At 35.0% G+C, this 17592-nt stretch overlaps 3 protein-coding genes across 3 annotated transcripts; all 3 read right to left on the bottom strand.

Moving 5' to 3' along the window:
* Positions 1 to 5017: 5017 nt before the first annotated feature.
* LOC130999751 (putative pentatricopeptide repeat-containing protein At1g12700, mitochondrial) lies at positions 5018 to 7195 on the bottom strand. The gene has a single exon (XM_057925368.1). The coding sequence runs from the start codon at positions 7096 to 7098 to the stop codon at positions 5293 to 5295; it is 1806 nt and encodes a 601-aa protein (XP_057781351.1). The 5' UTR covers positions 7099 to 7195; the 3' UTR covers positions 5018 to 5292.
* Positions 7196 to 10056: 2861 nt separating this feature from the next.
* LOC130999750 (pentatricopeptide repeat-containing protein At1g12300, mitochondrial-like) lies at positions 10057 to 12199 on the bottom strand. The gene has a single exon (XM_057925367.1). It carries the CDS (start codon positions 12098 to 12100, stop codon positions 10298 to 10300), a length of 1803 nt encoding a protein of 600 aa, XP_057781350.1. The 5' UTR covers positions 12101 to 12199; the 3' UTR covers positions 10057 to 10297.
* Positions 12200 to 15083: 2884 nt separating this feature from the next.
* Positions 15084 to 17212, bottom strand: LOC130999748 (pentatricopeptide repeat-containing protein At1g12300, mitochondrial-like). The gene has a single exon (XM_057925366.1). The coding sequence runs from the start codon at positions 17112 to 17114 to the stop codon at positions 15309 to 15311; it is 1806 nt and encodes a 601-aa protein (XP_057781349.1). The 5' UTR covers positions 17115 to 17212; the 3' UTR covers positions 15084 to 15308.
* Positions 17213 to 17592: the final 380 nt, after the last annotated feature.

The raw sequence follows: 17592 nt of genomic DNA, 5'->3' as shown, positions 1-17592 counted from the left end.
TTCGAACAGATTTTTGAGGGCATTCCATTTCCAGATTTTGAACCATTAAAATCTACAAACCAACATTTCATTTACATTTCCAATGATCATGAACAACATCATTTCAAACTTTGTGTGAGATACAACAAAGGAATCGACGAAACGGATTTTCTCGGTGTGAGATACACGAAGGACGGCTGGTATTCCACATCCACATTGTGCAGGCGGATGCAAAGCTCCTGAATTCGAGCTTCCAGTTAGGTTTTGGGACATTTTGCTCGACGAACCCTAATCGACGAACCCTATGCTTAGACGAACCCTAAGCTTCATATTTTGTAATTGAATTGTCAAAAAGCCATAAAACGACATCGTTTAATTAAAATTAAAATGGCGTCGTCTCGTTCAGATGTTGAAAAGGAAGTTCAGACATCCGGCAAGAAGCGGCGCCGTAGTGTCGGTTTCGATGACAGGTTTTTCGAGGCTCTAGCTAATATTGGTCGGGGCACGGAGACTAGACTTGAAACAATATCAAGTCGGATGGGGTATGACTATGATATATCAAAGGCAAGGAAGGAAGTTTTCGCTCAGTTGAGTGGTATTCCGGGGCTGTCGAAGACCGAGAAGTTCGACATCTGTAATATGCTTGCTAAGGAGGTAGAGCTTCTGGACGTGTTTTCGAGCCTCCCGGAAGACTCTAAGGAAGAGTACGTGCTCTACTTGCTTGCTTTGAAACATAAGTAAGTCATCGGCATTTGGGAGTGATTTAATCTTTTTTTGTGCATATACATCGCAGCTTTTGTTTGGTGTATACTGCAATGAATTGATTAACAATTATTTCATCTTTGGATTGCTTTTTGATGGGTATTAGTTGTCCCATATTTTGCTGTTCTTGGTACTCTATTTTATGGATGTTCGGGTTCTATTTCTTATGGTTTGAATTTATTGTTTTTTCATTTGATGTTGTAGCGGTTCTTAGTAGCTGTTCTTGTAATTTTTGGTATATGCTTTGAGTTATATTTATAGCTATTTGAAATCTTCGTCTGGCTTTAAGTTAAATTTGTTGAAGTCTATATCATTTTTTGGGCAAAAAAAGAACTTCATAACAATTCACAAAAACCAACAGGCTAATTTGATGGGAAAATTGTACGAAAATACTAAAAAACAAACGACATGGGAACAACCTTAGCCGTGAATTAACTTCAGAAAACAACAAAAAACAAACTTCAATATTGAAGGGATGAATGCTCTATTTGAACGGCGAAGACGAGGCGCACGGACTTGCGCCATATCCGTCACCGGCCTCGCGGTCATCTTTTAGCTTAACGGGGGGAGCTGTTGGCCGGCGAATTTTTTTTTTAGCGACATCCATGGGACAACCACTTTAGACTTGAAGGGGTTTGGAATGGACGCCGAAACACTAGAGCATGCATCGTCCGCGAAAAGCTTCCTAGACGCCGGTGGTTTTGGAATAGGCGATGTGACCTCGTCGTCGCTTGAATCGCATTGTTTCTTAACGGTAGACGAGTCTTCGATTACGATAACGATATGGGAAAGCTCTATCTTAACGTCGTGAATGCCAAACAAGTTGCACATTAGTAGAAATTCGGGATCGCCTTGATGATAGTATGCTCGAAAGAAAGCATTTTCCTATTAACAAAAAGAAATGGCTTGAATCTTTAAAAAACAAAAATTTAAGTACTTAGCATCGAGAAGAAATAAACCTTAAACAAAAGTTCCCACACTTCGTCTGTGGCGTAAATGACGTTGTTTGCTTGATCCCAATTGGTACCTCGAACATTGCACAAATACTTATGGCACACATAGCGCTCGTGCAGAAATTCAACACGGCCCTCGACTTCATTTAACGACATTTCCGCTTGTAGTTGTGAGTTTAGCTTCAACATGGCATGAATTATAGCGTGTGGAGATAGATGTGGTGGGGATGGGCGGCATTATTCGATTTCTTCGATTAAATAGTTATTGCAACACACCTAATTAGAATTCAAATATTGCAACCACATAGCTTCGGCCAAGGCATTACGCGCCGCATTCCATTGGGGGGAGCAATCAACGACTTCTATGAATTCATCATTACTCGCATGTATGTCCATACCCCCATTGTCTTGAGGCGTAGCGTCTAGCTGTTGTTCTATGGGGTCAATTGGCATTTCCATTCGGACGAAATTGTTGAGTAAGAAGGCTGCCATGATGAGTCTATTCTGAACCCGAATTGGATAAAATGATGGGATCTAAGGATACCCCATCTCATCTTCAATATGCCAAATGCTCGCTCTATCGCGTTTCTTGCCTTACTATGTCTCAAATTAAATAGTTCTTCTTTATTTTGTGGTCTTGCATGGTTCGGCCCCCACTCTTTTAAATGGTATCTAACACCTTTGAAAGGAGTTAGAAAACCATCACTATTCGCGTAACCGTTATCACACAAATAGTATTTCCCTAGCAAATAATTAATCAAGTTAAAACATCAATCAACATTCATGTAATGATTTAAACTTAACTAAGCATTGAGTTATACCCTTTGGGATCTTCAGGCCATGAGGCCTATTTATTGCATCACGTAAGATGCGGGAGTCCGCCGCAGATCCTTCCCATCCGGTTAGAACATAACTGAAATTCGAATTACGATCACAAACACCAAGCACATTTGTAGATATTTGCCCTTTCCTTGTTCTATACCGGGGTATGTCTTCGTTAGAAACCATGACACTTACGTAAGTGCCATCTAAGGCCCCTAAACCACCCTAAGATAAAGTCAAAAATATAATTAGTTAATAGCATATTTGGTCTATAAATGCACTTGTTGTATTGAATATTGATATATATTATGTATACCTTAAACCACCGCCACCGTGGATCAGTACAATCCTCGGGAACTGGCTCAGGTTTGGCTAGGAATATGTCATGGGTGCGGATAATTGCTCCTAACACCACATGTACATAATGCGAGATCGTTTGGCCAGACCTCCAAAAGTCGAATCTTACTACTCTATTTTTTTTATGATGCGCTAAAACTGAAAGGAACATGGCTACTTGTTCCTCAACGGTAACAAACCGGCCATCTACTAACCCCCCCCCGTTCATGTAAAATCACACAAAGCCTAGCAAAAGTCTTGCGGTCCATACGAAGGTTTGAAATACAATCGACATCATTTAAACCAACTAAACGACGTAAATGCTTTTCCTGATCGGGAATCTTACTTATTATCTCGTATGTCAAGGCTCTTTCACCGCGCTTTCTTTTTCTTAATCTGTACTTAGCATAATATGCAAATAATATAGCCACTTGTATGAAGTGATCACGCAAAATCTCTTGCAACAAAACGAAACGCATGTCACGCACACGACGATTTTCCAGCCCAGACATTTCAGACAACAAGCACAGATTCTAACAGGTAGTGGAGGATCCTAGATGCAAACAAACATTTCAATTAATTACCCACTTTATACTGGACAAAAACTGATTAATATGAACAAAATAAGACTGAACAAGATAACCAGTATGGACAAATCAAAAGATAAAAAATCACATTTCAAACAAACTACTAATCAAGAATCACTACATGGACAAATCAAAAGATCAAGAATTTTATTTCAAACAAACATTTCAATTAATTACCCGCTTAATTGCAGAATAGTAAAACTGACCAATACGGCAGCATGACCCAGAATCACAGAACAACAACAAATCAAGAATCACTGCATGACTAAAATTAAAAAGACAATCCAAGCAAAAACAAATGTAATCTTGAATCACAACATGCTCAAATTTGTGTAGACAGCGGAAAAGGTAAATCACAGAACACCCCACTTCAATGACAGGATGCCCCGCAATCACACATATTGACTAGTTATTTGGGCGATGGAAGTGACCTTGTGTTATCCGGGGTTCTGATTTATTCCTGCCTTGGTTACCCTATATACGTGTGTCCATAGAAACATACAAATTTCAAAATGAAATTAGAATAATCATAATATAGGGAATTCAAGTGAAAATTAATCACATGATTTGAATGGAAAAATTTCAGAAACTAGAATTTCACTGGGAATGAATCAGTCGGCAGGAAACGAGGCAGTTCATTTGGAATAGATTATACAATCCCCAAATGTAACCCACACATCACCAATTCACAAGGACAGAAACAAATTTTCGAACTTTCGAACATTGCACAAATCATTGGCGAGCCCAAAACTTCAATTTATGCTCTTACGCAGAAGGATGCAGGCACACAAACAAGAGTCCCAAAATCACGAGCCCTAAATCACATATAGGAACCATAAACAATTTCGAATATTTTTTTTGAAATCCTAGGGCATGCAATTCCATAGAACTAAATTGTGGAAACCATGAAATCGGTGGGAGATTTCGTTACTTCCTAATGAGCGACCCCAACCAATGAGTTCCCAAATCAACAAACCAAAGACAAAGGAATACCACGAAACCAAAACCCATCAAATGCGGTTGCTTACCGTTTTTTGCAACTGCCGAGGATGCCTTTGAAATTCTGTCTCCCAATTTTCCTTTCAACACCGCTGGAAGATGATGGTTTGAAATCGCAAAATCGAAGTTCAAACCTTTCGAAATCAGATGGAATGAGAACCGAGTGGGGATGATGAGAGATAGGGCAAAAAGTTTGTCATCGGAAGTCGGGCGAGGGTATCGAAATATGTTGGGATAAATTGTCTAGATTATTAATCGGAGGGGGTTGGATGGATTATTAATGCAGCGTAATACAGAGATTTAGCAACGGGCCCTGGCTTATAACAGGGCTCTCCACAATGTTTGAATAGAATACCATACTCCATAATAACCTGGATTAAAATACCTAATATGGTGTATAAACCGAAACCAAATGGGCCCTAGTTGTGTTGCTAATCTAGGAAAGAGACACTTCAGCTAGAAGGCTGTGTGCTTCTTGCTCAAAGAGGACAGATAATTAAGAGAACCACCTTTTATTTCTAGGTGAAAATCACAAGTAGAAGAAAATAAATAAATATCCATTTCTGCAACACACGCATATGAATTGAATTATTAGAATATATGAGAATATATTTGCACACAACATGAGATATATGAGAATTGAAAAACCACCCATAAATAAACGCAAGCAAAGTACCCTTCCAAAAAACACAAGAAAAATCTTTAGATGCAAAAATAAAACAGAAGAAATAAAAAGACACGAGATCAGCCCAAAGCCTGAGTTGAAAAAAAAAAAAAAAAAACTAGAAGAAATAAAAAAGACACAAAGTTCAGCCCCAAAGCCTGAGTTAGTTGCATCTCAGAAGGCGAGATGACTATGATGGAAAATCCTTTGGCAAAACATCCTTCATCAATTTGAGAAGAACATCATCTTTAGTTTTTCCTTGCATTTGATCAATGAGCATGGAAAGAGTAGAAACATCTGCTGAGAGTTCCTTTTCGCGCATTACTTCCAAGTATGGTATTGCCTTGCTAAGCTCTTTCTTCTTTAGGAAACTTCGCGTCATGATGTTGTATGTCACTTCGTCAGGTGCACAACCATGACTCTGCATCTCTGTAAGCAAACATTGTGCCTCCTCTGTAGAACCTTCATGACAAAGTGCACCAATGATCATATTATATATATGAGCATTAGGTTGCACACCTCTAGAAGGTAGTTGGTTGAAAAGATCTCTAGCAACATCAAGTTTCCCATTTTTGCATAATCCATTAATGACAGCCCCATATGTGACTCTATCAGGAGTAACTCCTTTCCCTTCAATCGTGTGCACAAAAGAAAGAGCTTCATCAATCTCCCCATTCCTGCACAGCCCATCCAACAATGTATTATAAGTATATATGTTAGGAGTTACTCGTCGAGCTTCCATATCCTTGAAAAGCTTCCAGCCCTCGGAAAATCTACGCTTACTAAACAGTCCATGAATCATGGTATTATAAGTACATGTATTATGCTCCAGACCTTTCAAAGGAACTTCCAGAAAATGAAGCCAAGCTTCGTCTATTCTCCCCTTTCTGCAATATCCATTTAATAAGCAGCCGTAGCTAACAATATTAGGCTTTAGTCCCTTGTCAACCATGTAATCAAGTACTTGTCGTGCTTTGTCAATTTCTCCTCTCAAACAATACCCATCAATCAGCGTATTATAAGTGACAACAGTAGGGCATACGTTACGTTGCTTCATAATTTCCAACAAATCCTCAGCCTCTTCCATCTTTCTCTCCTTGCAGTATGCATCAATCAATATATTAAAGGTAACAACATCGAGAGAAATATTAGAATTAGACATTTCATTCACCAGAACCTTAACATCCTCCAGTCTCCCTAGGTCGCACAACCCCTGAATCATCGAGTTGTACGTGACAACATTGGGTGTAATACCCTTTTCGATCATCGCGGATAGGAGCTGGAGAGCATCATCCACCATTCCAGATTTGCGTAGCCCGTCGAGCAATGCACTATAAGCCTTGACATTAGGTCTTAACCTACTTCTTTCTAATCTACGAACTAAATCTCTCGCTGGAAGGACATTTCCTGATTTACAAAGCCCATCTACCATCGTCACAATCATAACATCATTAGGCTCACATATTTTGAAACGCAAAAGCATATTGAACAATTTCCCAGCCTCGGCCACCTTATGATTTAAAAACAACCCTTTAATCAGAGTGTTGAATGTCGCGACATCTGGTTCGTACCCTCTCTTGAAAAATATACCCATTACAGCAAAGCCAGATTTTATATCTTTCAAGAGACAACAACAATTCACAGCAATATTCATGGTGTAAACATTAACAGGGACACCCATACTAAGCATTTCATCAAACATATAAAGGGCAAAAGAATACTGCTCAATCTTTACAGTGACACTCAAAAGATTGTTGTACATTAGAACAGAAGGCTCCAGCTGCATACTGTTCATTTTTTGAAACACTCCAATAGCATCATTTAATTCTTTAACACAGCTGAAATCGATTCTGGGCTGCTTAGGTTGAAAAGCCTTGGAAGAGAAGAGAGAGAATGGAGGAGACATAATACCCGATTTATGCGACCATTGATTGAGAAATCCTCTTCCATTATGAATGAGATCGATTGCAAAAACAGCAGCTCTTCTGCTCGTCATCCTTAATCGGCGGTGAGATTTAATGTGAAGAAAGGGAGAGTGTTGGGCGACGCTTGCGAGATTAGGAGTTGTGATTGAATCTGAAAAAAGGGTTGAAATTGCATCGAATGGAGTTTGCGATTCTGGACTTTTTTAGTAAGGGTGAGTTCTTTGGTAGGCTCAGAATTTTGGGCTTGAATAATTATGTTTGGGCTCAAATTATTTGGGCTACAAGAAAAAAAAATACTAAGATAGTAAACATAATAAACGTTTTCTTACATTTTTTAAAATGTAGTGCATCTATAATTATTTTAGTTTTCTTATTTTAATTATATAAAAAAGTATTTAACGTTGAAATAAAGTAGCCACTTACCAAAATATGTTGGATCACTACACAATTCCATCGTATTTTCTAATGTATACTTTTTTTTTATTTGTATTTTCTAATGTATACTTGAGAACTTTTAATCATACAATGAAGTTTCCTTCTTTTCATTTGTCTTTAAAAAAATACCTAAAATAACCTTATTTCTTTCGTAAATAACCCTATTTTGTATGTAAATAAAAAAAAAATATAGTTAAATTTGATAGTTTCAATTATGCAATGGCGTGTATGAGTGAAATTTGTTGGTAATATTAAGTTAAACAATTCTTTTCATCGCTCTTATTCAAATTTGTATTATAATTTTGTTGTAGATCAGTTTGTAATATTTAATATTGTAGTTATAAGGCATATTATTATTTGTTAAGTTTAGAATTGCATGTGTTTTTTATGATAAAAAATTTGTGATATCATAATGGACTTTTATATATATGTATATATATTTTTTTATAACTTCAAGTAAGTGCTTTATATAAAAAAAGTAGAACAAGTGTCATCTCTTAGACCAATCTAAACAAATTTAACAATAACTTGGTACATAAACATCCTTTGTGGATTAGTACATGATACTTATAAATAATCTGCTGCAATGATAATGGATTAAATCAAAAAAGTAGAAGCATATGCTAAGAGTCTCTTTTCGCGCATTTCTTCGAAGAAAACCACTATAGTAATCTCTCTCTTAGGTTAACTAGTATTTTCTCATGTGCTATGCACGAAATGAAAATATAGCAATATTATACAATGTAAATAAAATAACACATTTTCTTGAGAAAAAAAGACAATAATAATAGTGTTAATAGGCAAAAATGCCCACTTCCTTAATTTTTTTTTTGTAAAAATACCCTAAGTTATCATACAAAGCATTATATGCCCTAATTATGTGAAGTACCTATTTTACCCTTTGATGTTGATGGGTGTGCTTGGTTTTTTGTGAAAGTCTTACACATTTGACCGATTTGACAGTTATCAGTTATAAAAGTCAACGATTTGACAGTTATCAGTCAAAAGTATATATGACCGATGGGTGGCTAGCCAGATCATGTGTCTGTCTGGTGAAATTATGTGTCCGCCCGGCCGGACACATGATTTTACTGGGCGGACACATGATCTGCCACCCAAATCACGTGTCCGCCCGATGAAATTATGTGTCCGCCCGGGCGGACACATGATCTAGTCACCTATCGTTCATATGTATTCTTGACAGATAGCTGTCAAATCGTTGACTTTTATGATTGATAGCTGTCAAATCGGTCAAATGTGTAAGACTTTTACAGAAAACCAAACAAATCCATCAAATCAAAGGGTATTTAAAGAATAGGGCATAGAATGCTTTGTATAATAAGAGATGACATTTTTACAAAAAAAAAAAAGATAAGGAAGTGAGCATTTTAAATTTTTACTCATAATAATACCTGGAATCTATATCAATAATATATAAAAGATGAGTTTTTTTTTCCTTTCTTTTTCTCTCTCTTCTTCCACCAAAATTTTCACTATTTTTTTAACCTTTTTATATTGTAATTATTATTTAAACGTCATCAAATTTGATCATGAAAAAATAATCAATATGTATCCCAAATTCAATATAGTATAAAAATCATCAAAAATGAATAAGTTATGAAAATATTAGTAGAATATTTTATTTTCTGTCTCTTCATTAAAAAATTTATAACTTTTTATTTACGTTTGTATAGAAATATTTATTATGATGAATAGTATATGCATAGTGCAAAATTTTATTATCGAATACTTTTTAAATTTATTTAATAACTTTAATTATTATTACACTTTGTATAAATTGAATATTTATATTTTTAAATTCAGGATTTTATTGAGTAATTGATGTGAATTATTATATGTTACTCCTATTAAAATATACTTCCTCCGTCCCTGAAATAAGTTTCTCTTTTTCCTTTTTGGGACGTCCTCCAAATAAGTTCCTTTTTTTTTCTTTCCATTTTTGGACAATTACCCCACCACGAATAATACTTTATTTATTCTTACTTTTCACTTTTTCACCACTCCCAATAGTAATTATAACACTTTTTCACATTTTCACCACTCTCAATACTAATTATAAAATATTTTTCTCCACTATCAATACACTTTACCACTTTTCCTTAAAACCCGTGCCGTCCCCAAAGAGAAACTTATTTTTATTTTGGGGACGGAGGTAGTATTTTTTTATTGTTGAGAGAATTGTGTTTAGGAGATGAAGGAGGGTGTAGATACCAGTTTGTTGCTATTAGTTGTGTTGCTAAATCTTCACAAGGAGTAGCTCTACTTATAACTTTGCCTTTGTTATTCTCTTTTTGAGTATGTTTTTAGTGTAGCTTTTTCAAGACTGTAAACTGCAGGATGTTTTGTGAGGCAATTTTGATTTTGCAAAATAAGTAGTTTTCTGCTCAAATTGTGGTTTAGATGAGTAATATGTTTGGTAAATTTTCTTTTCATCTTCTTCTTTGCCATTTTTTTTCATTAAATATGGAAGTATATATTAGTTGTGTTGCTAATCTAGGAAAGAGACACTAGAAGGCTGTCTGCTTCTTGCTCAAAGGGGACTGATACTTAAGAAAATTAAAAGTAGAAGAAAATAAATGAATATCCATTTCTGCAACATACGCATATGAATTGAATTATTAGAATATATGAGAATATATTTGCACACAACATGAGATATATTACAAAAAAATCGACTAATTGAAAAACCACCCATAAATAAACGCAAGCAAGTACCCTTCCAAGTATCACAAGAAAAATCTTTAGATGAAAAAAAAAAAGACAAAAAGTTCAGCCCCAAAGCCTGAGTTGGTTGCATCTCTAAAGACGAGATGACTATGATACAAAATCCTTTGGCAAAACATCCTTCATCAATTTGAGAAGAACATCATCTTTAGTTTTTCCTTGCATTTGATCAATGAGCATGGAAAGAGTAGAAACATCTGCTGAGAGTTCCTTTTCGTGCATTACTTCCAAGTATGGTATTGCCTTGCTAAGCTCTTTCTTCTTTAGGAAACTTCGCGTCATGATGTTGTATGTCACTTCGTCAGGTGCACAACCATGACTCTGCATCTCTGTAAGCAAACATTGTGCCTCCTCCGTAGAACCTTCATGACAAAGTGCACCAATGATCATATTATATATACGAGCATTAGGTAGCACACCTCTAGAAGGTAGTTGGTTGAAAAGATCTCTAGCAACATCAAGTTTCCCATTTTTGCATAATCCATTAATGATAGCCCCATATGTTACTCTATCAGGAGTAACTCCTTTCCCTTCAATCGTGTGCACAAAAGAAAGAGCTTCATCAATCTCCCCATTCCTACACAGCCCATCCAACAATGTATTATAAGTATATATGTTAGGAGTTACTCGTCGAGCTTCCATATCCTTGAAAAGCTTCCAGCCCTCGGAAAATCTATCTTTACTAAACAATCCATGTATCATGGTTGTGTAAGTACATGCATCATGCTCCAGACCTTTACAAGGAAATTCCAGAAAATGAAGCCAAGCTTCGTCTATTCTCCCCTTTCTGCAATATCCATTTAATAAGCAGTTGTAGCTAACAATATTAGGCTTAAGTCGCTTGTCAACCATGGAATCAAGTACTTGTCGTGCTTTGTCAATTTCTCCTCTCAAACAATACCCCTCCATTAGCGCAGTATAAGTGACAACATTAGGGCATACGTTACGTTGCCTCATAATTTCCAACAAATCTTCAGCCTCTTTCATCTTTCTCTCCTTGCAGTATGCATCAATCAATATACTAAAAGTTACGACATTGAGAGAAATATTAGAATTGGACATATCATTCACTAGAACCTTAACATCCTCCCGTCTCCCTAGGTCGCACAACCCCTGAATCATCGAGCTGTACGTGACAACATTGGGTGTAATACCCTTTTCGATCATCGCGGATAGGAGCTGGAGAGCATCATCCACCATTCCAGATTTGCGTAGCCCGTCGAGTAATGCATTATAAGCCTTGACATTAGGTCTCAACCTACTTCTTTCTAATCTACGAACTAAATCTCTCGCTGGAAGGACATTTCCTGATTTACAAAGCCCATCTACCATCGTCAGAATCATAACATCATTAGGCTCACATATTCCGAAACGTAAAATCTTATTGAACAATTTTCCAGCCTCCACCACCTTATGATCTAAAAACAGCCCTTTAATCAAAGTGGTGAATGTCGCGACATTTGGTTCGTAGCCTCTCTTGAAAAATAGACCCATTACAGCAAAGCCAGATTTTATATCTTTCAAGAGACAACAACAATTCACAGCAATAGTCATCGTGTAAACATTAACAGGGACACCCATCCTAAGCATTTCATCAAACATATAAAGGGCAAAAGAATACTGCTCAATCTTTACAGTGACACTCAAAAGACTGTTGTACATTCGAACAGAAGGCTCCGGCTGCATACTCTTCATTTTTTGAAACAATCCAATAGCATCATTTAATTCTTTAACACAGCTGAAATCGATTCTGGGCTGCTTAGGTTGAAAAGCCTTGGAAGAGAAGTGAGAGAATGGAGGAGAGAGAATACCCGATTTCTGCGACCATCTATTGAGAAATCGTCTTCCATGAATGACATCGATTGCAAAAACAGCTGCCCTTCTGCTCATCATCCTTAATCGGCGGTGAGATTTAATGTGATGAAAGGGAGAGTGTTGGGCGACGCTTGCGAGATTAGGAGTTGTGATTGAATCTGAAAAAAGGGTTGAAATTGCATCGAATGGAGTTTGCGATTTTGGACTTTTTTATAAGGGTGAGTTCTTTGGTGGGCTCAGAATTTTGGGCTTGAATAATAATGTTTGGGCTCAAATTATTTGGGCTACTAGAAAATAAAAATACTAAGAGTAATTCTTACATTTTTTAAAATGTAATGCATCTATAATTATTTTAATTTTCTTTTTTTAATTATATAAAAAAGAACGTAACTTTGAAATAAAGTAGCAACTTACCAAAATACGTTGGATCACTACACAATTCCATCGTATTTACTTGGGAACTTTTAATTACAATGCAGTTTCCTTCTTTTCATTTGTCTTTAAAAGAAAACTAGTATACGCCCATTCGTGCGATGCACGACGAACATCGAAATTAAACGATAAATTTAAATAAATAAATGTAAATAATAATAAAAATAAAATATAAACAAATACAATATATGTTTTAAAAATATAATATAATAATTAAGATCAATTACTCAATAAAATCTTGAATATAAAAGGGTTAATTGCATCAAAATACATGACCTTTTCCCAAAATTTAGTTTTTTGACAAACTTTTTAATTGTAGCAAAATTTTTAGCTACGTTTCAATTTATTGCAATGTCCGTCCTGCGTATATTTCTGGCCAAATCCATTCATTTCCGGCCAATTTATTTTAGCTACGTTTCAATTTATTGCAATGGATTTGAGACGATAATGTTTCATTACCCGGCACGACATGCCACCTAAGCTTTACGGAAGTCCACCTCATCATGGATTTGGCCGGAAATATACGCGGGACGGACATTGCAATAAATTGAAACGTAGCTAAAATTTTTACTACAATTAAAAAGTTTGTCAAAAAACCAAATTTTGGAAAAAGGTCAGGTATTTTGATGCAATTAACCCAATATAAAATTATAAATTTTCAATTTATACAAAGTGTAATGAAAATTTGCATTATGCATATTATTATATAGTATTATACATCATAATAAATATTTTCATACACAAACATAAATAAAAAGTTGTAATTTTTTAATGAAGAGACAAAAAATAAAATAATTTATGCTTTTCATAACTTATTCGTTTTAAATTCATTTTTGATTATTTTTATACTATATTGAATTTAAGATACATATGATTATTTTTTCACGAATCAAATTTGATGACGTTTAGAAAATAAATAAAATATAATAACATAAAAAGCAAAAAAAAAAAAGCGAAAAATTGGTGGAAGAAGAGAGAAAATTGGTGGAAGAAGAGAGAAAAAAGAGAGGGAAATCATGGAGGGGAAAAACTCCTCTTTTATGTACTATATAGATATAGATTGTCAATTCTCAATCTAATATTAAATTTAATTAAGACATAATAATAACAAATATGTTAATATAAAGAAATATAAAAATTCATACAAAAAATTAATAAATCTAAATCATATTTGAAATTAATTTTTTAAGATTTAATTAATTAATTATCTATAAATTTATATTAATATAAATTTCAACCTTTAAAATTTATTTTTAAGCTAAAGAGTTCTAAAATGAACAAATATAAGTCTAATCTTTTTAGTTACATTAAATTGTTATAGCAAAAAAAAAATTAAAAATGATGTCTAACAAAAATATAAAAAATAAAATAAAATAAAAAATTAAAAAAGGAATGAAATAGAAAAAAAAAATTGAACGTGTTATTCAAAGAAAGGAGGTAGGAGAGAGGAGAGGATAGATGAAAGATGAGAGAGAGAAAAAAATTGTGACTTTAAATGATAATAATTTATTTATTTTAAATTTATTTTTAATAACTTTTACATCAAATTAAAGATCTTATTATTATCTTTAATTTAACCTCCATATAAAATATTTTTTTATAAGTAAAAGTTGATGGATTTTAAAAAAGAATCAAAACAAAAAGTGCAAAGTAAAGAGAGAAATTTTTGTAGAAAAAATTCGTGCATGTTTTATATATATAGATTAACTAATAGATATTTAATGAGTAAATAGTGGGATAGATTGTGGGAGAGAGAATATAGTTTTTTTTATAGGAGAGAGAAAAATTGGCGGTAAATTTTACCGTTAAACTGCTCTTTTATATTATATATAGATACCTAAAATAACCGCATTTCTTTAGTAAATAACCCTATTTTGTGTAAATAATAAAAAAGTATATATAGTTAAATTTAATAGTTTAAATTATGCAATGGCGTGTATGAGTGAAATTTGTTGGTAATATTAAGTTAAACAATTCTTTTCATCGCTCTTATTCAAATTTGTATTACTCTCCGTACACAAAAGAACTTCTTATCTTTTCTTTTTGAGACGTCCATAAAAAAAACTTTCTACCTATTTTTGAACTATACCCCACCACTTATATTTACTTATTTTGATCTTTTTCACAACTCTCTATATTAATTATAACACACTTTCACCGGTCCAATACACTCAACAACCTTTTCTCCACTCTCAATACACTCAATAACCTCTCTTAAAACTCGTGTCACCCTTCCTAGAAAGTTCTTTCATGGACGGAGGGAGTATAATTTTAGGAGACGAAGGAGGGTGTAGATACCAGTTTGTTGCTATTAATTGTGTTGCTAAATCTTCACAAGGAGTAGCTCTACTTATAACTTTGCCTTTGTTATTCTCTTTTGAGTATGTTTTTGGTGTAGCTTTTAAAAGACTGTAAACTGCAGGATGTTTTGTGAGGCAATTTTGATTTTGCAAAATAAGTAGTTTTCTGCTCAAATTGTGGTTAGATGAGTAATATGTTTGGTGAATTTTCTTTTCATCTTCTTCTTTGCCATTTTTTTTCAATAAATATGGAAGTATATATTTGTTTTATTTCTAGGTGAAAATCAAAAGTAGAAGAAAATAAATGAATATCCATTTCTGCAACATACGCATACGAATTGATATATTAGAATATATGAGAATATATTTGTACACAACATGAGATATATTACAAAAAAATCGACAAATTGAAAAACCACCCATAAATAAACGCAAGCAAGTACCCTTCCAAAATCACAAGAAAAATCTTTAGATGAAAAAAAAAACTAGAAGAAATAAAAAGACAAAGTTCAGCCCCAAAGCCTGAGTTGGTTGCATATCAGAAGGCGAGATGACTATGATGCAAAATCCTTTGGCAAAACATCCTTCATCAATTTGAGAAGAACATCATCTTTAGTTTTTCCTTGCATTTGATCAATGAGCATGGAAAGAGTAGAAACATTTGCTGAGAGTCCCTTTTCGCGCATTACTTCCAAGTATGGTATTGCCTTGCTGAGCTCTTTCTTCTTTAGGAAACTTCGCGTCATGATGTTGTATGTCACTTCGTCAGGTGCACAACCATGACTCTGCATCTCTGTAAGCAAACATTGTGCCTCCTCTGTAGAACCTTCATAACAAAGTGCACCAATGATCATATTACATATACGAGCATTAGGTTGCACACCTCTAGAAGGTAGTTGGTTGAAAAGATCTCTAGCAACATCAAGTTTCCCATTTTTGCATAATCCATTAATGACAGCCCCATAGGTGACTCTATTAGGAGTAACTCCTTTCCCTTCAATGGTGTGTAAAAAAGAAAGAGCTTCATCAGTCTCCCCATTACTATACAGCCCATCCAACAATGTACTATAAGTATATATATCAGGACATACTCGTCGAGCTTCCATATCCTTGAAAAGTTTCAAGCCCTCGGAAAATCTACGCTTACTAAACAGCCCATGAATCATGGTATTATAAGTACATGTATCATGCTCCAGACCTTTACATGGAAATTCCAGAAAATGAAGCCAAGCTTCGTCTATTCTCCCCTTTCTGCAATATCCATTTAATAAGCAGTTGTAGGTAACAATATTAGGCTTAAGTCCCTTGTCAACCATGGAATCAAGTACTTGTTGTGCTTTGTCAATTTCCCCTCTCAAACAATACCCCTCCATTAGCGCAGTATAAGTGACAACATTAGGGCATACGTTACGTTGCCTCATAATTTCCAACAAATCTTCAGCCTCTTTCACCTTTCTCTCCTTACAGTATGCATCAATCAATGTACTAAAGGTAACAACATCGAAAGAAATATTAGAATTAGACATTTCATTCACCAGAACCTTAATATCCTCCAGTCTCCCTAGGTCGCACAACCCCTGAATCATTGAGTTGTACGTGACAACATCGGGTGTAATATCCTTTTCGATCATCGTGGATAGGAGCTGGAGAGCATCATCCACCATTCCAGATTTGCGTAGCCCGTCGAGTAATGCATTATAAGCCTTGACATTGGGTCTCAACCTACTTCTTTCTAATCTACGAACTAAATCTCTCGCTGGAAGGACATTTCCTGATTTACAAAGCCCATCTACCATCGTCACAATCATAACATCATTAGGCTCACATATTCTGAAACGCAAAAGCATATTGAACAATTTCCCAGCCTCGGCCACCTTATGATTTAAAAACAACCCTTTAATCAGAGTGGTGAATGTCGCGACATCTGGTTCGTACCCTCTCTTGAAAAATATACCCATTACAGCAAAGCCAGATTTTATATCTTTCAAGAGACAACAACAATTCACAGCAATATTCATCGTGTAAACATTAACAGGGACACCCATCCTAAGCATTTCATCAAACATATAAAGGGCAAAAGAATACTGCTCAATCTTTACAGTGACACTCAAAAGATTGTTGTACATTAGAACAGAAGGCTCCGGCTGCATACTGTTCATTTTTTGAAACACTCCAATAGCATCATTTAATTCTTTAACACAGCTGAAATCGATTCTGGGCTGCTTAGGTTGAAAAGCCTTGGAAGAGAAGAGAGAGAATGGAGGAGAGATAATACCCGATTTATGCGACCATTGATTGAGAAATCCTCTTCCATGATGAATGAGGTCGATTGCAAAAACAGCAGCTCTTCTGCTCGTCATCCTTAATCGGCGGTGAGATTTAATGTGAAGAAAGGGAGAGTGTTGGGCGACGCTTGCGAGAGTAGTTGTGATTGAGAATCTGAAAAAAGGGTTGAAATTGCAACGGATGGAGTTTGCGATTATGGACTTTTTTATAAGGGTGAGTTCTTTGGTGGGCTCAGAATTTTGGGCTTGAATAATAATGGGCTACTAGAATTTCATGTGTTTTTTATGATATCATAATGGACTTATATATATATATATATATATATATATATATATATAGGCTAAAGTTCAATGAAGAAGGCCTAAATGTAAGAAAAAAGAGAGAAGTAATCTAATCTGTTGATCTTATCTAATCTAACGGACATGATTTATTCACGCCATGTTCAACGGAATTTTTCGTTGAACATAAGGGGGGTCGAAACCCAGAACCCCCAAAAATATTGTATATGTTCACGAATGTTCAACGAAAAAATCCGTTGAGCATGGCGTGAAT

This window comes from Salvia miltiorrhiza, chromosome 8, assembly GCF_028751815.1.
Source record: "Salvia miltiorrhiza cultivar Shanhuang (shh) chromosome 8, IMPLAD_Smil_shh, whole genome shotgun sequence".
In the NCBI taxonomy this organism is placed as follows: Eukaryota; Viridiplantae; Streptophyta; class Magnoliopsida; order Lamiales; family Lamiaceae; genus Salvia; species Salvia miltiorrhiza.
Note: the sequence above shows the minus strand (reverse complement) of the source record. Positions and strands in the feature narration are given on the sequence as shown.